Consider the following 23,094-nt stretch of genomic DNA (forward strand, 5'->3'; position numbering starts at 1 on the left):
ACGCAGGAGTACGTATAACGAGACTCGTTCGTAAGAAGTCTGAACACACGCAGGCACTCTGGGGACAGAAGTCAGAACGCAGGCTGGGCCAGTGAGGCAGTTGAGGGAACCGAGGGGTTCTGGGTCTTGCTGCACATAAACAAGCACAAGGTAAACATTCACAGAGCTACACATCTGATCTCATGTAAATAAAAGCTCAATAATAAGATAAAACTCAGACATTTTCAGATAGACAACGCTGTGCCAGAAGTGTGTACTAAAGGAAATACAAAATGGTGTTGTTCTTCAGAACAAGTAAATGATCCCCGATAGAAGGTGAGAATTGCAGGCAGGAACGTAAGGCATTGCAGAGAGTAAACATATGCAGGAAATCAACGGGAAAGTTCACTGCGTAACAATAATGAATGTCCTGTGAGATCTAGAATTAAAATATGCTGTAGGAGCATAAAAGGCGGGAAGCAGAGAATTAGATTTGAGAACCTTGCATTGTTGGAATGCGGTAAAAGTAATTTATATTAGACTCAAGTAAGTCGAGGATGCATAAGGTAATTTCTAGAGTAAAGCTTAAAGAGTAACAAAAGAATCTATAATTACCAATATAACAACAAGGAGAAACACAGCATTACAAACAAAATTCAATCTAAAAGAACACAGGGTAAATAAAAAAACAAAGTGTAAAACTGTAGGTTTAGACATAAAGACCTCAGTAAACTATCAGAAAAGTAAAATAAATACTCTAATTAAAAGTTTAGTTAGGGAGCTGTGAGTCCAGCTGCGGTGGCGGTCGCCTGTGCCAGAGTCACCCTGGTAACCTGGTCCAGAGGAGAGCTGGTGCTCCTGGCTGAGGGACGACAGGCAAGGCTGCCAGTGTGGCTGGAAAGCCAGGGGAAGCCTGGGCAGGAAGGAGCCACAGGGGAGGTAGCCTTCAGTCATCTGTACACCCACCTCGAAACCACAGCTGACCCTAAACTTCACACACACGGGGAGACACCAAGGACAGCAACAACTGGAAGGCTGGAAGAAAAAGCTGGGTGCAGATTTCAGCTGCTGCCAAGTTCAGGCAAGAGTGGGAAGTTTGAATCCTACCAACTTAAAAGGGGTCCCGGGGACACACTGAATGAAAATCCAGAGATAAGACCTTAGACGTAAAGACAATGTCCTGGGAATAAGCATGTGCCACGAGGCTAACGGTGACACTCTGACAGAACCATCTTATCTAAGTGTGAAAACAAGCTTCCTAATTTAACTTTCTGCTAAACAAAACTCAGCACTCCTCAGCCGAAGAGGAGAGAGTCTAAAATCTCTGCAACCTGTCTTCTGCAGTGTCCAGTACACAGGAAGAAATGCTACACAGGCAAAGAAATGGGACCCAAGGTCAAGAGAAAAAGAGTAAAGAGCAACAGACCCTGAGCGGATCCAGATGTTGGCATCAGCAGACACATAGTTTAAAGAAGCTACTACAAATATAATCACGACTTAAAGGAAAAGAGTCATATTGAGTGAACAGATGGGAAATCAAAGCATGTAAAATATAAAAAAGGAATCATATGAAATTCTAGAAGTAAGGACAGTATCTGAGTGGAAAAAAATATACTAGATACTTAAGAGACAGAAGAAAGGAGCAACTGAACTTACAGACAGATGAGAGGGGGGAAAAGGATGGAAGTGCCCTCTGCCCAGAAACCCCCGGATTCAGCCATCTGATAGTACCCAACAACTTCCTATCTGTAAACTGGAATCCCACTGGCAGAGTGCAAGAACGGGGGAGATGAAACATAGGTCCCAGATAATCAGATTTTTTTTAAAAAGATTTTATTTATTTATTTGACAGAGAGAAATCACAAGTAGGCAGAAAGGCAGGCAGAGAGAGAGAGGGAAGCAGGCCCCCTGCTGAGCAGACAGCCCGATGCGGGGCTCGATCCCAGGACCCCGAGATCATGACCTGAGCCGAAGGCAGCGGCTTAACCCACTGAGCCACCCAGGCGCCCGATAATCAGATTTTTGATCCAAGGAAACTCTAATCCATTGAACCTAGAGTATATTATGCACCTCCTATTAGAGTAAACTGAAAACAAAAAATTGCAGATTTTTTTTTAAAGGATTTTATTTATTTATTTTAGTGAGAGAGAGAGAAAGAGAGCGATGAAGGAGGGAGGAAGGAAGAGGGAGCATGTACAAGTGGAGGGAGGAGCAGAGGTGGAGGGAGAAGGAGGGGCAAGAATCTCAGGCAGACTCCCTGCTGGGCACAGAGCCTGATGGGGGGCTCGACCGCATGACCCTACCATCATGACTCCAGCGGGAACCGAGAGCCGGACGCTCAACTGACTGCACCATCCAGGTGCCTCAAAAGATAGCAGATCTTAAAAGCAGCCAAATAAAAAGATGCATATTTTGGGTAGAAAAAATTGTACATGAAATCCCCAGGACTTACAGCTGGGAGTCTGTACCTTCTGACCACCTTCACCCGTCTTGACAAGGCAACGAGCAGCACGGGATCACAGTCACTAACACTCTCCTGCATATTGGAAGGTTGCTCAGCAAGTAACTTAAAAGTTCGTGTCTCAAGAAAAAAAGCTTTTGTAGCTATGTGTGGTAATAGGTGTTAACTAAACCTATTGCGGTGATCATTTCATGATATGCACAAATATCGAATCCTTATGGTATATGGTAACAACGATCAGTCCAGAAATCTGTTCTCTAGCAAAAACAGTCTTCCGATGTGAGACTACAGTACAGACGGGACACTTTCTGACAAACAAAAACTGCGGGAATCTGTCACCAGTAGCTCGGAACACATGAAATACTACAAAAGTTCTTTAGGCCAAAGGGAAATGAATGACGTCCAGAGAAAACTCACTTCTACAGGAGGCAATGAAGAGCCATGGGAGCAGTACGATGTGTGTAAAATAAAAAGAAATTATTTTTGCTCTTCCTCCTTGTTTTCCTGTGCTGAATAACTCCTTAATCTCAAAGTTGCTACTCGGTGGGCCATTCAGGTGGAGAGGCACAATGGCCCAGAGGGAGGTATCGAAGGCTGGCCAAAGTGAGGCTCCCGTGTTTAGGGAGAGTAAAGTGGCCTGGCCTCTCAGAGCCCGTGGAAGGTGAAGATGGCACCAACAACACAATGTTACCATGTTTTACATCAAATAGCCAGTTGTCCTGTAATAACATCAGGGAAAAAAGCCAGTTGTTTTGTAATGCTTTCTTGTAATGCAGTATAATAACCACCATTAAAAAAAATTTTTTTTAAACAGCCTCCAATTTAGAGAAAACTTCTAAGCACAGAATTAATTTATCCCGAACCATGGGACAATAAGCTGCCTCATTACCTCTGAAGGTTAGTGGACATTTCCTAACAGCCAGAATACGCTCCTACATGAGCAGAACAAGACCATAAAAATCATGAAATTAACACGGACACGTTACTACCATTTATTTCTCAGAACCCATCTGAGTTTCGCCAGTTGTTCCAGTGATAGCCTTTTTGGTAAAACATTCGGTTCAAAATCACATGCTGTATTTAGTTGTCATGACTCTTCAGTCTCTGTTAATCTGGATCAGTTTCTTAGTCTTTCCTCGACTTTTTCGACTTTTGAAGACGGCCAGCCTGCTGTGTTGCAGGTTTCGGTTTCTCTGATGTTGACTCATGAACGGATCCATCAAGGACGCCTGCGCTTGTGAAGTTCACTTAGCGCGTCTGTAGGGGCTGCGAGATCTGCGAACTTCCTCCTTACGACGTGCCTCCCCTTCAGGAGTGCTGCTGTGCTCTGCACGGCGCGTGTCTGGGACGGGTGTCTCAGTTACTTACCCCCTACTCAACAAAAGCCATGGTGGCTGCTCCCAAATAGACCACAGAAGACACTGCAGACTTGCCCCTGCTCTCGCTCTCGGACCGCCTGCCCTGCAAGTTGGTTGCTTTGTGAGGACCGAGACGCTCATGTGGTCAAGGATGGAGGAACTGAGGCCTCCAGCCAGCAGCCTTGTGAGTGAACCATCCTGGAAGCAGGATGTCAAGCCTTCACTTGACAGCGGCCCCAACTCTCCCAACACCATGAGAGCCAGAGCGAGAACCATCACCAGCTAAGCCACTCAGGTTCCTGGTCACAGAAAGACTAGATCATGTTTGTTGCTGCCAGAGGCTAAGCACTGGGATGATTTCTTACTTAATAATATATAACTAATACAATTATCCATCATATTAATAGAACAAAAAAGGAGGAAACCAGGTTATCATCTAAATATGCAGAATGGGGCACCTGGGTGCTGTAGTTGGTTGAGTGTCTGACTCGTGGTTTTGGCTCAGATCATAATCTCAGGGTCGTGAGATCCAGCACTGTGCTGGGCTCTGTGCTCACCTTGGAGTCTGCTTGAGCTTTTCCCTTCCTCTGGCCCTGAAACCACCCCCCACCCATGCTCTTTCTCTAAAATAAATAAAATCTTTAAAAAAAAAATGTAGAGGGCGCCTGGGTGGCTCAGTGGGTTAAGCCGCTGCCTTCGGCTTAGGTCATGATCTCAGGGTCCTGGGATTGAGTCCCGCATCGGGCTCTCTGCTCAGCAGGGAGCCTGCTTCCTCCTCTCTCTCTCTGCCTGCCTCTCTGCCTACTTGTGATCTGTCTCTGTCAAATAAATAAATAAAATCTTTAAAAAAAATGTAGAAAAATGTTAAGGTAAAACTCAATACCTTTTTTTTTTTTTTTTAAAGATTTTACTTATTTGAGAGAGAGAGACACAGCAAGAGAGGGAATACAGCAGGGTGAGTGGGAGAGGAAAAGCAGGCTCCCCGCTGAGCAAGGAGACCCATGCACAGCTTGATCGATCCCAGGACTCTGGGTTATGACTTGAGCCGAAGGCAGATACTTAACGACTGAGCCACCCAGGCATCCCTCAAGACCCATTCTTAATAAAAACATTCAGCAAACTATAAATAGAAGGAAACTTCCTCATCTTAATAAATGACAACCTACAACTAATACCAAACTTAACAGTATGAAGTTGAATGACTCTCCGATAAGATTGTGAAAAGGGAAGGGTGTTGGTCACTACTTTATTCAGTATGGTACTGGAAATCCTTGCCTGTGCAGCAAGGTATGGAAAAAAACTAAAAGGAAAGGATGCACACTGTCTTTACTTTCAGACAACATAATGATGTATGTAGAAAATCCCAAGGAATCTACAAGACAACTCCTAGAATAAATGAATTTAAATAGGATTACAGAGTGTAAGGTCGATACACAAGAATCAGCAGTACTTCCATAGACAGGTACCACACAGTTGTAAACAAAATGAAAAAATACAATTCCATTAATACTAGTTGAAAAAGGATTAATATTAAACAATTTTGACAAAAATACTTTTTAAGACTCCCCCACCTAAACCCATGAAACAATGAAGAGAGCTGTTAATGGAAGCAGAAACCATTCTAGTGCACAGCCCAGAAGACTCAAAATTATAATTTTTTTCAATGTTATAATTTTTGACTAAGGTGCCAAGGCTTTTCAATGCAGAAAACAAAGTCTTTTCAACAAATGATGTTGGGACAACTGCATAATCACACGGGAACATACTGCACCTTACCTCTGTCTCACAATACAGACAAATTAATTTGAGACAGATTGAAGAACTAAACGTAAAGCTAAAACTGCGAAGAAAACATAGAAGAATGTCGCGAGACTTTGCGACAGGGAGAGCCTTCTCAGAGAGGACCAAAAAAGCATGAATCAGAAAAGACAAAATTGACAGCATGGACTTCAATAAAATTAAAACTTCTTTTCGTCAGAAGACATCATTAAGGAAATGAAAAGGCAAACCACAGAATGGAAGAAAATATACGGGGTAAATATATCTGACAAAAGAGCTGTATTTGTTGTATGGAGGGGCGGTACCATAAAGAATCCCCACAAATCGTTTAAAAAATAAGACAAAGTCCAGATGAAAATGGACAAAAGACTTGAAGAGGGACTTCATGAAAGAAATGAGTGTAAAAAAGAATAGTCAAAGGTTCTTAACACTCTCAGTCATCTGGGAAATACAGACTAAAAGCACAATGAGATACCAGTTTGTACACAGTAGGAGAAGTCAAGTTAAAAGACAGACAAATACTGGTGAGAATGTGGAGCCACTAGAATTCTACACATCACAGCAGGAGGGTAAGATGATACAACCACTCTGGACAGCTGTCTGGAAACTTATGTAATTATATGTCCACTTATCCTACAAATTAGAAATTCTAAACCTAGTTATTTACCCAAAAGGAAATGAATACCTATGTCCATACAAAGCCTTATAAAAGAAAGTTCACAGTATCTATATTCACAACGGACAAAACCTGAAAATGACCTGGATGTCCATAACCAGAAGAGATAAATTGCGATCTACTCACACAAGAGAACATTATTCAACAATTAAAAAACTGGGCGGGGCGGGGGGGGGACTATAGTACATGCAATAACATGGCTGAAACTCCAAAACTTTCACTAGAAGAAACTAGAAGAAACCAGAGAGCATTTATGTCATTTATGTGTAATTCAAGAACAGGCCAAGTAAGCTACAGGGAATGCAATCACCACGGTGGTTGCTGATGGGGAGTGGGACTCATCGGAAGAACTTTCTGAGGTGATGGAAATTTCTGGATTTTAATTAGGGTGTTGGGTTATATGTAGCATATTTCAACAGAATCAAATCATAAGCTGCTTATAAGAGCCCCACTTTGAATATAAAAGAATATAAAGATATAGAAGGGTTGAAAAACAAAAGGATGAGAAAATACACACCATGCAAATACCAACCGAAGGAAATAATGCTGTTACATTGATAACAGACAAATCAGATTTCAAGGCAAAATGTACCCTAGAACTTAAAAGAGTACATTTCAGGAAGCTAGAAAGTTTGCATCACTGTAAGATCTAAAATTCTAAATTTGTAGGCACTGCATGGAGCTGTGGCATTGATAAAATGAAGCCGAATGCAAAGGGTAAACAAATACATAGCCACGGAGGGGATTCTAGCCCACTTCTCTCAGTAACTGATGGGTTCAGGCAGATGAAAGCAACTAACAAGGAACACAAAGAATGAACAACGTGATCAATAAACTTGACCGAACTCCATTCGTAGAACAGATGCAGAGTATACAAAAACTTTTCAAACATATACTGAATATTTACCAAAACTGACATATGCTGTGCCACACAGTAAACTGTACCACGTTTTAAAGGATTTAAATCATACAAAATATGCTCTGTCACCTCAATATAATTGTGTCAGCAATCAGTAACACAGAGTTAACTGGGAGCCTCCTTGTACTTGAAAACTGAGAAACACACATCTGAGTGACAGCTGAGTCAAGGATGTTATCTTAATAGGAAGTGGAAAATATTCTGAAATGAATGATAATGAAATTATGACATATAAAAATTTGTTGGAATCAGCAAGAGTGATGGTTAAGGTTTTAAAAATATAAGGAATACAAGTGAAAATAGTATAGACTGGGAATCAATGATATGATCATCTATCTTAAGAAAGAACAGCATATTGAACAGGACAGAAACAATCAAGATAAGAGCAGAAATTTATGAATTGGAAAGTAGACATACTGTAGAGTGATTAGAGGCAAAACTAATGTCAGAAATGCAAAAGGGGTATCAGTTTAGAATCTTTTCTTTACACCAATTGGAAAACGTATATGAAAGAGTCAAAAACCTTAAAAAAACAAACAAACCCCAAAAGCCCACAATTTATCAAAACCAATATAAGAATAGAAAATCTGTAAATGAATAATCTTACAACTATGAAAAGAAATGGACTCCTAAGCTCCATCCCACAAGGAAAATGCAAAGCTCAGACAGCATCACTGATGAATTTTACTAATCACTTAAGAAATAAGAGCAATCTTATACAAACTCTTGCACCGAAGAGTGTCCCAACTCATTTACAAGGGAAGCAAAACCTGACACCAAACTTGCATATACATTACAAAAGGGATTATTATATGACAATCTTACTTATAAACAGACACAAAAGTCCTAGAAACCAGCAAACTAAAAACAGTGATTACTAAAAGAATACGTCACAATCGAAGTGGGTTTATTCCATGAAAATTCAACAGTGTAATATACCATATTAACAGCATAAAAGAGAGTAATTGCATGACTGAGTAGATGTAGAAAAATCTTTTGATAAATCCTACCCTTATTCACGTAAGAAAAAAAAAATCCCAGCAAATGATGAAAAGAAGGACACCCTGTAATGTGATAAGGGATATGTTCAAAAACCTACAGTAAACATTTAATTTAATGGTATGACAGTGAAAGCTTTCCCACTAAGATCAGAGTAAGATAAGAACACCCAGCGCCACATTTCTATTCAATACTGTACAGGAGCTCCTACTTGATTCAATAAGAAAAGAAATAGTTTAGGATGAGAAATAAATACATTTCAAAACAATACCATGCAGTATTTTAATAGCATAAAATTGCTTTGAAACATCAAACCCCTTAGTATAAATTGAAGGAAAAATGTGTAAATCCACTATACAGAGAAGTAGAAAAAAATACTGAGAGAAAATAAAGAAGCTTGTTTAATAAATGGAAGCATAATCAAAGGTCATATATTAGAAAATTCAATATCATAAAGATGACATTTCTTTCCAAACCAATCTATAAATTCAGTGGAATGCCAATCAAAATCAGTAGAAACTGGTGTGTTGGTATATGTGAAAATGGACAAGATGATTTTTAAAGTTTATATGGAAATGTAAGCCAAGACAGAAGACACATCATTGGACATTAAGCCTTATTACAAAGATACAGAAGTAGAGAAACTGTGATACTGGCACAAGGACCCAGAAAAAAAGACCAATAGTCTCTTTAAAGGATCAATGGCTAAGGCCAAAAAAAACAAGTATATTATGAATCTTATAAGATGCAGGAGTAAAACATGACATTAATAGCACAAAGGACGAGAGGGAAAATGAAACTATGCTCTCATAAGGTTCTTATACCATATGTGAAATTGTGTATTATTTGAAAGTAGACCGAAAAAGAAGTATACTGTAAATCCTAGTGCAACCACTACAATAATAAAACAAAGAAATGGAGCTAACAAGCCAACAGTGAAGATGAAATGGAATCATTAACATGGGCCAAATACGAAAATACAGCAAGATGGTAGATTTAAACCAAACCATGTTGATACTTGTAATAAATAAAAATGGCTTAAATCAGTATTATGTAACATAGCTTTCTGCAAGGAGGGCTGAAAGATAGCTAGTGTGACTGAGGAACTGAATTTTTAATTTTAACTTAAATTCGAGTAGCCACATGTGGCTTTGGCAACTGTGCTGGACAGTAAAGGTCTCCACACTCCAATTTAAAAGCAGGGACTGTCAGATTAAATGTAAAAGCAGGACCCATAATGCTGTCTACAAGAAACCTCCTTCAAATACACAGATACAAATAGGTTAAATGGAAATGGATGGGAAAAGATATGCAAACACTAATCAACAGAGAGCTGAAGAGCCTGTATTAATATGAGACAAAGTAGAATTTCAGAATCAGGGCTGTTACCAGGGAAAAAGCATTTCATGATGGTGAGGGGGTCAGGTTATCAAGAAAAATAACAATGCTACATGTAGAAACACTCAGTAATAAGAGCTTCAAAATACCCAAACAAAAATTGATCAAACTACAAAAGACAAATAGACAAATTCTCAATTAGGGTGATTTCAAACATTCCTGTCATTGCAAACGAGAGGGAAAAAATCAGCAAAGGTACAGAAGACACAAACGGTGCTATTAACCAAACTGACTAATTTAACATTTATAGAACACGTTCTTTTCTCACATACGTTGGGACATTCATGAAGACCATATTCGAGGCCATGAAACAAATGCCAAATGTAAAAGATCTGAAATAACAGTGAGTATATTTTCTGACCAGAATAGATTTAAAGTAGAAATCAATAATCAAAAAAATTTCTGGGGGCACCTGGGTGGCTCAGTGGGTTAAGCCGCTGCCTTCGGCTCAGGTCATGATCTCAGGGTCCTGGGATCGAGTCCCACATCGGGCTCTCTGCTCTGCAGGGAGCCTGCTTCCTCCTCTCCCTCTCTCTGCCTGCCTGTCTGCCTGCTTGTGATCTCTGTCTGTCAAATAAATAAATAAAATCTTTAAAAAAAAAAAAATTTCTGGAAAATCCCTGAATAACTGGAGGTTAGAGAATACTTTTCAACAACCAACAGGTCAAACAAGTCACAAGGGAAATAAATACTCTGAACTAAATGAAAATGAAAATATGGTGTATTAAAATCTTGTGGGATTTACTTAAACCAGTACTTAACAGGGAAATTTATAGTTCTAAATGCTCACATAAGGAACAAAAAGGCCCTAAAAATCACTATTCTAAACCTCCGGGTTAATAAGTTTAAAAGAAAGAACAAATTAAGCCAAAACACCTAAATGAGGGCAGAAGAAAACAAAGACAAAAGTAAAAAACAATGAAATAGAAAATAGAAAAATATTAATGAAATAAACTGGTCCTTTGAGATAATCATTAAAATTAATAAACGTATATAGCTGGACATATCCTAAAGATATTAAAAGGATAATTAAAAATTTAATGAATTTTCTGCCAATAAATTAAAAAAATAGATATGATAGACAAATTCATCGAAAGATACTACCTGCCAAAGCTTACTTGGGAATACGTCTGTATCTATTAAAGAAATTGAATTTGTAGTTAAAATTTTTCTGACAAAGAAAACTCCCTGCTCAGATGGCTTCATTTGTGAATCATACTAAACCTTTAAGAAGTAATACCAATTCCACATAAACTCTTTCAAAAAGAAGATGAGAAAACACCTCCCGACTTATTTTATGAAGCCCTGATACCAAAACTAGAGAAAGATGTTACAAAAAACTACAATTACCCACATCTTGGAGGCAAATATCCTTAGCAAAATTTTAATAAATCAAACCCAATAATGTATGAAATAATGCATAATAACCAAGTGAAATTTATCCTAGGAGCACATTTAATATTTTAGTATAAATTGCTGTAACTCACTCTTTCAAGATTAAAAAAAAAATCACAAGAACAGTTCACAAGACGTAAAAACAAAACCAAAACAAAAACCACCTTATAGAATTCAACACGATTCTTGTTGAAAGATCTCACTGATTTAGAGATAGAGGAGAATATTCTCAACCTGATAGTGGGCACCTAGAAAAATCCTCAGTAAAAGACCTAACCCTTCCCACTCAAAGACAGGGAATAAAGTAAGGACATCTGCTCCTGCCATTTCTCAACAATGTACTGGAGGTCCCAGCTCCAGTAAAATAAATAAAAGTAAAAGAAATAAAAGACATATACATTGGAAAGGAAGATGTATAACTGTTTATTACATAGGACATGATCGTACACCTAAGGAAATCCCAAGGAATCTATGAGAAAGGTACCTGAACTAACTGAATTTAGAAAGTCACAAGGCCAATATGCAAAAATCAAATTTATTTTATATATTAGCAATAATTAAAAGTTAAAATGAAAAAATTCCATCTATGAATCATAAAGTAACATGAAATACTTTGGGATAAATTTAACAAAATATGTGAAAAGCCTGCACAGGGACAACTGAAAAACTTTGTTGACAGAAATCAGAACTAAATTAGAACAGACGTATACCATGTTTATGGATAAGATGCAATATTGCCAATTCTCCCCAAATTAATCAATAGATTTGCTACATTCCCGATCAAAATTTCAGCTTTTTTCAGAAATTGGTCATTGTGACTCTAAAATTTAAATAAATACAAAGGACTGAGAAAAGCCAAACAGATTTGAAAGATATACATACAATGGGAGGCTACATATTGCCTGATTTTAAGACTTTCTATAAATCTACAAGAATCAGGACTGTTTATCATACCAGCACAAGGAGACACAAACAGATCAATGGAACGGAAATAAACCCACAATACTTATCAGTTTATTTTTGACAAAGGCATCAAGGTAATTTAATAAATGCACAATTAACTTAACAAATGTTGCTATAATGACTACATTGACACATCGAAAAAATGATCCCGGAATTCCCTCTCACAGTAAACTAAAGCTAGTAGAAATAGGTCATAAAGTAAAATTTAATACATAAAGCTATTAAAATTCTAAAAGAAAGTACAGGAGAAATCTGTGATTTTGGACGTAGAGGACACAAAAAATATGAACTACAAAAAAATTGATAAATTGAACTTTATCAAAATTAAACATCTTTGCTCTTTGAAAAATACTGTAATCGAAAGTTTTTCAAGAGTAGAAGTTAACTAGTTGGTGGTGGTGAGGGCAGTGAGTAGCATAGCAGACAGCAGGAACTATGAGGCAGTAGAAAAGGATTATGTTGGAGGGGTGACCAGGAGGCTGGTGAATCAACAGGGGCCAGGTCCTGGAGGTCAGGGGAGGCTCCAACATCATTCACCATAGGGTGAGTTGGGACAAAACTCTTCTCTTCTCTAGTTCTCTTCCTCCGTGATAATTCTCCCTTATTGTCCTCTCCTGCTGCCACCCCCCCCCCAAAGCTTTTCTTGCACATCTTCCTCAGCTGTGTTCTGCTCCCCATGCTTCCCAGTGCTCTCATCCACTCCCACAACTCAGCTTCACCTGTGCAAGGTAGTCTCAAGTCAACTTCTCCAGCTTTTCTCCTTAGGGCCAGGCCCTTATTTCCAACCTACGATTTGGACCTTGTCCCCTGCAGAACTCGGTGTCCATTCCTTCTCCTGTCCTAAGTTCGCCATTCCTCCCATATTCATGGTCTTCCCTAATGGCCAAATATGTCACACTGGGCAGGGTGGAGGGAAGCATGGGCCCTTAGAGTCATCTGGCTTGGACTTAAATTGGAGCTTTCTTTGGACAATGGAAATTTAGCCATTCTGCCCCTCCAGCCTCCCTCTGCACATCTGCCCTCCCTCCATCTTTGGGACATGGAAATTAAAACCAGAATGAGGTACTACCATGCACCTTCCAACACAGCTAAAATTATAGACTATATAGTCCACTCATCTTTCAATTTTTAAATGTCACGGCTTCCAAGTGCTTTACACTTCCACTGTCTCCCTTAGGCATCAGCCATTCCTTAGGCCTTGGCCAGGAGCCTGTTACATGTTCTTAGAGCACTCATGCTTCTCCTTTGCAGCACAGAAAAGGGTCAAGTAAATAATTTCCGGTACATTAGTTTTAGAATGTTTTTCTTTCCTCATTGTAGGTAAGGTTCATGAGGGCAGGAACCAAGTTTATCTAAGTTAGGGGTTGGCCAACTTTTTATGAAAAGGGCCAAACAGAATGTATTTTCAGCTTTCTGGGCCATAGGGCCTTCATCACAACTATTCAACTCCGCCATTGTAGGTGGAGAGCAGTGGAGACAATATGGGAATAAACAAGTGTGACTATGATTTTATGAAGTTTTATTTATTAAAACAGGAAGTGGGCCAAAGGTCCAGAGTCTGCTGACCCGTGGTCTAAATCACCAGCACCCAGTCTAGGATCTGCATATAGAAAGCACTCAAAGGATAAAGAAAGAAGATAAAGCCCTTGGCTTTGGCAGTGAAATGGAAACTGGTACACAGGGAGGGTGGTTTTAGCAGAATGGTGGGGGTGGAATGGAGGCAACAGTGGGTTTTAGCAGAATGGTGGGGGTGGAATGGAGGCAACAGAGGGAGCAGTAGTTGAGGAAGGAGTGACTGCTCTTCCAAGAGCGCCACCATTGGCGCCGCAGGCATGGGGAATGGTAGTGTCTTAGTAGAGCAGGGAAAAGAGGAGCAAGTGTGCAGGCTGTGACAAGAAGGCAGGGAGGGGAAGAACTGTTGAGGAGCCCTTCAAAGCTCAGGTGTGTGAGGACGTGGTCACACAGGAGGAACATACCCGCTGAGGCTGAGAAAAAAGAAACAAGGAAAAGTGGAAGGAAACTGGGGAAAGCCTCATCTTCCTCTTTCCTGTGAACTGTGAGCCAAGACCACCTGGTGAAGAGGGCGGGACTCCAGGTGAGGAACTGCAGCGTCTGTCAGATTGGGAGGGCGGGCAATAGGTTTGTGGACACCCCGGATAGGGCTGTGGGCTGTCACCGTCGCTGCTGCCGGAGCCATAGTCCTCCCTGTCCTCTGGCTGTCTCTCGGGGAGCACTTTTAACCAAGGTGGTGTTTCTGTCTTTCTGAGCTGTTTGCAGCTCTGACCTGGTGTGAAAGGTGTCATTCACTGAGTCACCAGCACTACTTGCTCTCGCTTCCTGTCACTTCTCTTTCCCAGGCAGGTGGCAGTAGGCAGGGCTGAGACACATGAGGTCATGTATTAACAATGTGCACATACCCTGTTCTTTCTTGAAGGCTATCGAAAGGCATTTCAATTTCAAAAAGTTAGTGGTGGTTTCATCCCCATGGCTTCGAATGTGTATGTTGTAAACTACTGGGCAGAACTGGATTTTTCTTTCAACAGAAGAAACCGTTTGATGAGGGGTGTGCAGTAACAACAGCACAGCAGCTATTTAATTTTCCAAGCCTAACACAGTACTGAAACCTATAAAACACAACTTCTCACAGAGCAAGTGTTAATATTACAATATTTAAAAACCCTGAAAAACTTTCTTTCTTTTTTTTAAAAGATTTTATTTATTTATTTGACACAGAGAGAGATCACAAGTAGGGAGAGAGGCAGGCAGAGAGAGAGAGGAGGAAGCAGGCTCCCTGCTGAGCAGAGAACCCGATGTAGGGCTCGATCCCAGGACCCGGAGATCATGACCTGAGCCGAAGGCAGAGGCTTAACCCACTGAGCCACCCAGGTGCCCCCTGAGAAACCTTCTCATAGTCAAAAACCTATAACCAATTTCATTTATCCCAAGAGCCAGACACCCAGAAAAAGTGTCAATTTCAACATTAATGTATTAATTCATTATTACTACTCGTGCAGGAATGTATGAGAAGGGTTCAGACAGGCAGCAGCGGTGATGAGGCCCACAGCCCTGTCCTGGGCGTCCACATCTGCATTTGCCAGCCCTCCCAGTGTGACGGATACCTCCTACTTTTCAGGAGAAACGAAAACCATCTAACTACCTTTTAGCTGAACGCCTGAAAGAAGAGTATCAGGACTTGTTTCTTCTGCTTTATTTCAAGATGTCATTGCTGTTCATATTTATAGACTGAAATATGCTCTACTAAGTAAAACTTTCATTCATATTTTCAGGTTTCCCCCTCACACATCAAAAAATAACTTTCCTAAGACACAACCAATCCTCACTGAACGCTTTCAAGTTGTTCCAGAGATGATGGAAACCACCATCTGTGAATGCACTGGAATGTAAAATGGCGACGCCTCCCCACTCCCATAACAAACCTTTTTTTAAAAAACATTTAAAAAAATATATTTTATTTATTTATTTGACGGAGAGAGAGAGAGAGGTCACAAGCAGGCAGAGAGATGGGGGGGGGAAGCGGCGAAGCAGGCCCCCTGCTGAGCAGAGAGCCTGATGCGGGACTTGATCCCAGGACCCTGGGCTCACGACCTGAGCAGAAGGCAGAGGCTTAACCCACTGAGCCACCCAGGCGGCACCCCCATAACAAACCTTTTAATCTGGAAGGACTTCCAATACATCTTTAGATATACGTTCAATAAACTTAATCTCTTACCCTATTGTCGGGTTGATGTTTGGATCAAAACTGTCCTCCACGAACCGCCACACGATACTCGATTTACCTACGCCTGTATCCTGAAAAAGAACGAGATGGGTGAATACAAATTAAGTTTACCTGGATGCAGACAAAGAAAACGACTCTGGGACTGAAACTCAGGATTTTAGAAAAATCACCTCCTAGGCTAATTTTTAGAAGTGAAGGGACCCAAAGAAGTTTTTCGTAAACATTCGGTGGGAGTAATTAGATTTCATAATGTACTACAGGACGGGGGTTTTGCAGTTTTAAAGAACATGAACCCTTTGAAAAACCCAAAGTTTCGGCTTAGTGTGAAACGTGACACACTGGCTTTTTAATATGTGTAAGTAAACTATGAACTCTTGAATTATTTCTGAGTAATCCCTGACAAATCACGGCCCCGCCCTATTTGGGCACGGGGAAGACTAGTTATTGGAATCTTTTTCAGTCTTTAAAGCAGCAACTCAGGCAAAAGAGCATCAAGTTGAGAAGGCATGATCTGAAGAAGCCAAGTTTCCCGGACAAGACAGGAAGCAGCAGCTTCCAGCTACTTTTTGGGGGCTTCCTGATGTGAATGTCCCCCCGAGAAAGTAACTCTACGAGAAGTATCACCGGTATCCCACAAGTTCAAAACTCCAAACAAACGAGAAAGGAGACCAACTCTGCTTGTGAAACCCTAAGCCCTGCCACTGGTTTTACTTTGGAAGCCTCGGCCAACTTCTAACCCGTACCTTGGGAGGAAACGAGGAATTCCTCTCAACCTAGATGCACTGGAGAGGCAGGGAAGGCGCTTTACGCGCTGGGGGCGGGAAGAGTCCCTGGACACCAGTAAAAGGCGGGGGAAGGGTCCCTCCGGCCAGCAAGACCCTCAGGAGGGGGCGGAAAGGTGGGCAGGATGGCCCGGGGGCCGGAGGGAGGGTCCCGGGTCAGGTCCTGCACCGAGGCTGGGGGAAGGGGCTCAGAGGACTTGGGCACGCTTGGGTCCCCGGCCTACCCGGCCTCCCGCGGCCCCCCCGCGGCCGACCCACCGCCACTCACCCCCAGCAAGCACACTTTGAGCTCCCTCAGCGCCATGGCCCGGGAGCCAGGGGCGCGGGCCCGCCGCCGCCCTAAGTTGAGGGAGAGGCCGGGCCCAGCTCGAGCATCCCCCGGCGCCGCCGCCGCACGGCTCAGCCCCGGCCGCGGAGTGCGCAGAGGCGGCGGCCGTCCGCTCGCCAGCCTTCGGCCCGGCCCGTCCGCTGCCAGCTGCGCGGGGCCCGCCTCAGCAGCCGGGACGGTGCCTCGGCCTCTCGGGCGCCGATACCGCCGCCATCTTGGGACGCCGGCCGGGTCACCTGACCTCCCCGCCCACCTCGGCAGCCACCTTCGCCGCGAGGGCGGGGCCCGGCCGGCGCTGCGAGGCTGGCGGGGAGGGGCCGGCCCAGGGGGCGGGGTTCGGAGCCTGAGGCCCCGCCTCACACCCGCCGGCCCCGCCCTCTCGCGCGGACCCCGCCTCCTGGCCCATCCCAAGATGGCGGGTGAGTGGGGTTGGTTCCCTGGGCGCAGAGGCGGACCCTTCCCCGCCCCCCGCCCCCCCCCCCCGCGGGAGCCGAGACCACTCCTCAAGGCCCGGGGACCCCCGCCCGCCCCTGAGCCCGCCTGCCGCAGTCCTCTCCTTGCGTGTAACTCCTGTGTGTTTCTTGGTTTTCAGAAATCCCTCTGTACTTTGTGGACTTGCATGATGACTTAGATGATTGTAAGTAACAGTTGGGGCGCCCCTGCCCCTCCCTGGGCAGCTCTCACAGAATTCGGGGTGCACGGGACGCCCGGGGGGGAGCTACAGGCCAGGCCCTCCTTGCTGGGACAGAAGAGCGGGGCCCCCAACTGCCTGGATGCACTTGTGGCAGTCCCTCCTCACTGGGCGGGGCGGGCCAAGGACGGGGAGCCCTCCCCTCCTGGGGGAGGATTTTGGTCGTTGTTAGGAAACTTCTGACTTCCGGTCACTTTCTTTTTCTTCCTCCTCCTACTCCCGAGGTGGCCGGGGAGGGGCAGGAGGGCTCCTCCCGAGTCGTGGTGATACAGGGCAGGAAGAGGCACGGCCCCCGCGGCGTTGCGGGGACTTCGACCTGGGGTCTCCACTTTTTCCGTGGGACTTTTCAGAGTGAGGGGAGTTTTGGAGTTTGGGAGGTACGGCCCTCCTTGTGGACTCCTCACGTGTTCTGGCCACAAGCCCAGCTCCATCTCTCATCCCAAGGAGCCCTTTGGGGCCGGCATTCCTTGGGTGGTTCTCCTTCACTTGTCCCTTCCTGCCCTCTCTTTTTCTTTGGGGTCACTTTAAGGACTGCAGGCTCGGGGAGGTGTCATCCCCGTAAATGCAAATTCGCATTTGTGGTAAATGAAGCATTTCCTTTCCATTCGTTTCTTGAGCACCTACTTGTTCTGGGCCAGGTCACGTACAGAGCCCTAGACCTACAAAGAGGAACCAGAAACAGGGGCAGCTTTCTAGGGGTTCACGGTCAGGCAGAGAGCAGACTTGTTCACAGAAAATGACCAAACCCTGGGGTGCTTGCTTGTGAAGGAGGCCTGTACAACCATCAAAACAGCTACTTTGATCAAGGCTTGCTCTCTTCTTTCCTTCCCCGTCTGCAGGTTCCTCATCATAAGAGCTGATGTTTATCGAAAACTTGCCGCGGGTCAGGCACAGTTTTAAACTCTTTGTAGGCACTGTCTCCTTTAGAAGGAAGCAACATTATTAAAGTAGGATGGCACTTGAAGGGGTAGTAAAGCCAGTGGTTCGGAGCCAGGTGGCCAGAAGGTCAAGGAGGTCCTGTGTAGCTCTTTACTGGCCGTGTGATCTTGGATCAGTCACTGTACCACTTTGGGCTTTGGTGGCCTCATCTGCAAAAGGAGCACAATAGTGTTCCACCTCAAAGGTTTCAGTGAAGGTTAAGTGAATGAAAGGTTTAGTGTGAGGCCCTCTGTACATAAACACTCGGTAAACATTAGCTGGCATTGCTGTTGTTATCAATGTGATCATTATTCATATTTATGTAACCCTGTTGAGCCAGGTCCTGTATGACCCTGGGTTTACAGAGGTAAGTGTTTCAGCCAGTGGACATCCTTGAATGGAAGGAATGTAGCATTTCCATTGGTAAACATCAGTGAACTTCTATGCATAGATTTGGTATTTGGCCTGGTGAGAAAGGCAGATTGCTGGCTGTTTTATTTATTTAACACATTACCCCAAAACTTAGTGGCTTAAACCAACAGCATTTTATTATTATTATTTATTATATTTTAAAGATTTTATTCATTTATTTAGAGAGAGAGAGAGAGAGGATGAGTGGGAAGAGGGGCAGAGGGAAAGGAAGGGAGAGAATCTCAAGCAGACTGGCAGAGAGCAGGGAGTCTGAGGAGGGCTCGATCTCATGACCCTGAGATCATGACCTGAGCCAAAATCAAGAGTCAGACGCTTAACCGACTGAGCCACTGAGGTGCCCCCAAACAAACAGTATTTTATTGCTAACAATTCTGTGGGTTGCCTGGGTGATAGAGAAGCTTCATGTGTTCGCATTTGAACTCTGGGAAGGTGAGAAGGTCCAAGATGGCTTCATGCACAGGAGTTCTGATGGGACTGTTGGCCAGGACCTCAGTTCTTGTCCAAAATACCTTTTCTACTTGGCTTGGTTGGGCTTCTCAAACTGTCATGGCAATTGGAGCTTTTTCCTGGTGGCTAGCTTTCTTCAGTTTTTTTTTTTTTTTTTAAAGATTTTATTTATTTATTTGAGAGAGAGACAGTGAGAGAGAGCATGAGCAAGGAGGTCAGAGGGAGAAACAGACTCCCCATGGAGCTGGGAGCCCGATGCGGGACTCGATCCCAGGACTCCGGGACCATGACCCGAGCGGAAGGCAGTCGTCCAACCAACTGAGCCACCCAGGCGTCTTCAGTCTTTTTTATATGTATATACTAAAAGAGAGTAAGAGATTCTATAGGTAAAAATAATTGATTTTACTTTGGCCTTGCTTGAACAAGTGTTGGGTGTTTGATATCCAAGTACTGGGTATATTCTCATAATAGAGAAGGCCTTAAATACTCTGTAGCAGATAGTTGAAGACTTGCCCCAACAAGGAAGGAAACCACCATTATGGCTCTGACTATACCCATGCCTTGGGATTGCATCTTTGGGAGTCTTGTGGGGCTTCCTGTTTGAGCAGGGGTGGGAGCTACGAGGTGCTCTACTTTACAATGTAATACAAATAATGACTTACAATATAATTGATTTAATAGCTATAGTAGGAGGGCCTTCCCCTCATCCCCCTGCCAGACTCCTTGGATCCCACTTTTACTCCTTATTGTGGTGGCATTTGGGAGGCATTATTATGCCATGATCAATAGCAAGAACCCTGACGTCCTGTGACCCACTTCCTGCCTTTAGCTGTGTCTTACTAGATAAGCAAGCAGATCAATCCCCCACTCATTCTGTTCAGTTTCTTCATCTGGAAAGTTACATAAGAATAAGAGATGCCTCATAAAACTGATAGGATTAGATGAGATAGTACACATACAACATTTTAGCTTAGTGCCTGGCATAAAGAATCTTAGAGTTAATTGAGTTTATTATTTTCATCATCATTACTAGTGTGGGCTTTCATGTAGGATTTTCTGATTCAGTGTTTATGGCTGCTCCGTGAGGTAGGTGAGGTTATTCCCATTTTACAAATGATAAAACTGAGAATCAGAGAGGTTCAGTAACTTACCTAGTGTGGCTCAGAAATGATAGAACTAGCAGTCACACTCTTCCTTTTGACTCTTGTTTTCTTGTCTGCCACTCAGATCAGCCTCACCAATATTCTTAACCTAATGGTGAAGGTGTGGATGTCAGTTTGGGTGGTTTCAGGTCTCGTCTTCCGTGGGTGTTTTGTGTCAGTGATGTGATAACTGCTTCATTTAGGCTGTAAGTTGCTTTGGGCAGGGACACAGGTCATCCTTTTTATAACCCAATGTCCTGTTTGAGCTAGGTGTTTAATTAATGTTGTTACTTGTAACAATAATGGATTACAAGGCTTGTCTGATTTACTTTGTGATTCTTGATTAAATTTGGCTGGCTTTAAAAAAAAAGCCTTAATGAATGTATGCCTTGTTTTTTTTTTTTTTTTTTTTTTAAACCATTCAGAGTCTTCAGGCCATCGCAGCACAGAGAAGATTTAATTTTTGAGAATTAGATTGCTGAATTCCTTCTCTTGAGAGCAGAAAGTGTGTGGGGTAGCCTGGTGTATTGGTCCCCGTAGCGGATTGCGCTGGAAACTAGAACTGTGTGAATCTGTGCTTATGGGGCCTATGCGTTTGCTTATAGCAGGTGCGGCCCGAAGAGATGCTGCCCTTGGTGAGGTTTGCTTGGCCAGTTAGCATCTAAGCATATGCTGGTGGTAGTTGAAAACAAGAATGAGGGTGATCTGTCGTGGATGAGAAGACACCTAAATGACCGATCACCAAAATACTATGTGGTCATACTTGGGCTCTTAGCTGAACAAACCAGCTTTAATAAGATGGGATGGCAACAGTGGGGGAAATTGAGGTTGGCCTGGGTAGTAGATGTTAAGTTAAATGTTATAAAGTCTTAGGAAATAAAAAAAAATAATAATTCTTAGGAACTTTGTCAGATGTGACAGTGGTAACACAGCTTTGTTCAAAGGAGACGGGCCTCATCTAACAGGAACAAACAAGCATTTATGGGTGAAGTGATTTGACGAGGGAGATCTGCTTTCAGATTTTGCAACGAACAATAAACAAGCACAAAGTTGGGAAGAAGGATGAATGGGGGGGAAAGGCAGAATATTGAGATTTATTGAGGCTGGCTGTTGGGGACATGGGGATTTACAATACCGTTCTCTCTATTTTTGCATGTGCTTGGAAATTTCCGTAATACGGAGTGTTTGAGAAAGGAGGTAAAAGTTTCATATGTGATCCAGCATCTGTACAAAGAGTTGAAGAGCTGGATCCCAGTTCCGAAGTCCCTGCAGCATTACTGGAGGGTGCATCTAGCTTCCGAAGACAGACGGGTAGACTATGTTAGCATTTAGGGAATAAATCGTTTTCGAATGTTTCGTTTTTAAGAGGTATCTATGAAAGAAGTCGGAAGAGGGCATACTTCTGTTGATAAGAAAGCCTAGCTGCCAGCCAGTGATATCTGAACTTCCATAGAAAATAGGATTAGCTGGGATGGAGGAATACAGACTCTTCGGACCTTGAGCTGGAAGGGGCAGGGTATACGGTTAAGCTGGGATGAAAGACACCCTTTGAGCAGAAAGCATTCCATTTCACCTGCCTGCTTTGTTCCAAGTTTCTAAAAATGTTCTGTTCATGGACCACAGCCAGGCTGTGTGCCCCCAAAGTGGAGAAGCTATATTAATTTGAGCCCCAAACCAAACCATTGAGCTTTTTGTCTGAACTGTTAAGATAAACTTGAATCGAAGATTGTCAATTAAAAACACCACCAACAATCTCTCTCCCCCCCTGAAGTGAACTAGCTTGAATAGGAACAGGAACTTGAGTATGCTAATACTTGGGAAATGGAAAAAAAAATCCTGATATCGCATTATTCTCTAAATCAGAGATGGGCATATTCTCCCCCCCTCCCCACTTTGCTTCGCATCGTGGGCTAGAAGGGCTGATGCACCCAGTCCAGTCTGCTCTTGTAGCCTGGAAGCACCCACAGACATATATAAATGAATGGGTATGGCTGTTTTCTAGTAAAACTTTATTTACAAGCACAGGCAGTAGGCTGGATTTGGTCCATGGGCCATAGTTAGCCAACCCCTGTTCTAAATCAAACTTGACTTCATTCTGTCAGAGCCTCTAAGTTTGTCTATTAGCTGAGCCAACCTTATAGGCCGTTTTTCCCGCCGGGTTCAGTTTGAAGGGCTGAGCTTTTTGCTAGCATCACCTCTGTTTTGTTACATAACCCTTGACATAATGGTCAAGGTTTGTGTCTCATCTATCCTGCAGTATGTTGGGGATGAAAACATGTATCTCTGTCCTCCCAGCAGGGTGAGGTGGCAAGGAATGAAAGAGTCAGAGTGGTGGACGCAGAAGCAACTTTGCTTCCCTCTCCGATCACTATAATGTATCTTACTTTTGTTGCTCTGTGTTTTCCATTTCCTATGAGACAAAACAGATGAACATCAGAGATCCTCTGAAATTGTCTTTGTTTAAAAAGAGGGTTTTAAATGGCTTTCTACATCACAAATTAAGATCTTTTTATTTCATTTTTATTTTTAATTAGTTAATTAATTAATTAATTATCTTAGGTAGGCTCCACGCCCAATGTGGGGCTTGAACTCATGACCCTGAGATTGAGTTGCCTGCTCTATTGACTGAGCCAGCCAGGCGCCCGACAAATAAATAAGGTATTTATTTATCTACTTATGATTCTTTAA

At 42.9% G+C, this 23,094-nt stretch overlaps 2 protein-coding genes across 2 annotated transcripts in view; one reads left to right on the forward strand and one right to left on the reverse strand.

The window, feature by feature from the left end:
- RAB22A (RAB22A, member RAS oncogene family) overlaps positions 1–16,971 on the reverse strand; it is a 56,610-nt gene extending 39,639 nt beyond the window's left edge. Inside the window, exons 1-2 of the mRNA XM_044262766.1 lie at positions 16,717–16,971; positions 15,658–15,737 (exon numbers count right to left, since the gene is read on the reverse strand). Of these exons, the coding sequence (XP_044118701.1) occupies positions 15,658–15,737; positions 16,717–16,752 (116 nt within the window). The 5' untranslated portion in view covers positions 16,753–16,971. The remainder of the gene's footprint in view (positions 1–15,657; positions 15,738–16,716) is intronic.
- A 208-nt stretch (positions 16,972–17,179) lies between these two features.
- LOC122915940 (serine/threonine-protein phosphatase 4 regulatory subunit 1-like) overlaps positions 17,180–23,094 on the forward strand; it is an 80,308-nt gene continuing 74,393 nt past the window's right edge. The window contains exons 1-2 of the mRNA XM_044262768.1: positions 17,180–17,195; positions 17,369–17,413. Of these exons, the coding sequence (XP_044118703.1) occupies positions 17,189–17,195; positions 17,369–17,413 (52 nt within the window). The 5' untranslated portion in view covers positions 17,180–17,188. The remainder of the gene's footprint in view (positions 17,196–17,368; positions 17,414–23,094) is intronic.

This window comes from Neovison vison, chromosome 8 (assembly GCF_020171115.1).
Source record: "Neovison vison isolate M4711 chromosome 8, ASM_NN_V1, whole genome shotgun sequence".
In the NCBI taxonomy this organism is placed as follows: Eukaryota; Metazoa; Chordata; class Mammalia; order Carnivora; family Mustelidae; genus Neogale; species Neogale vison.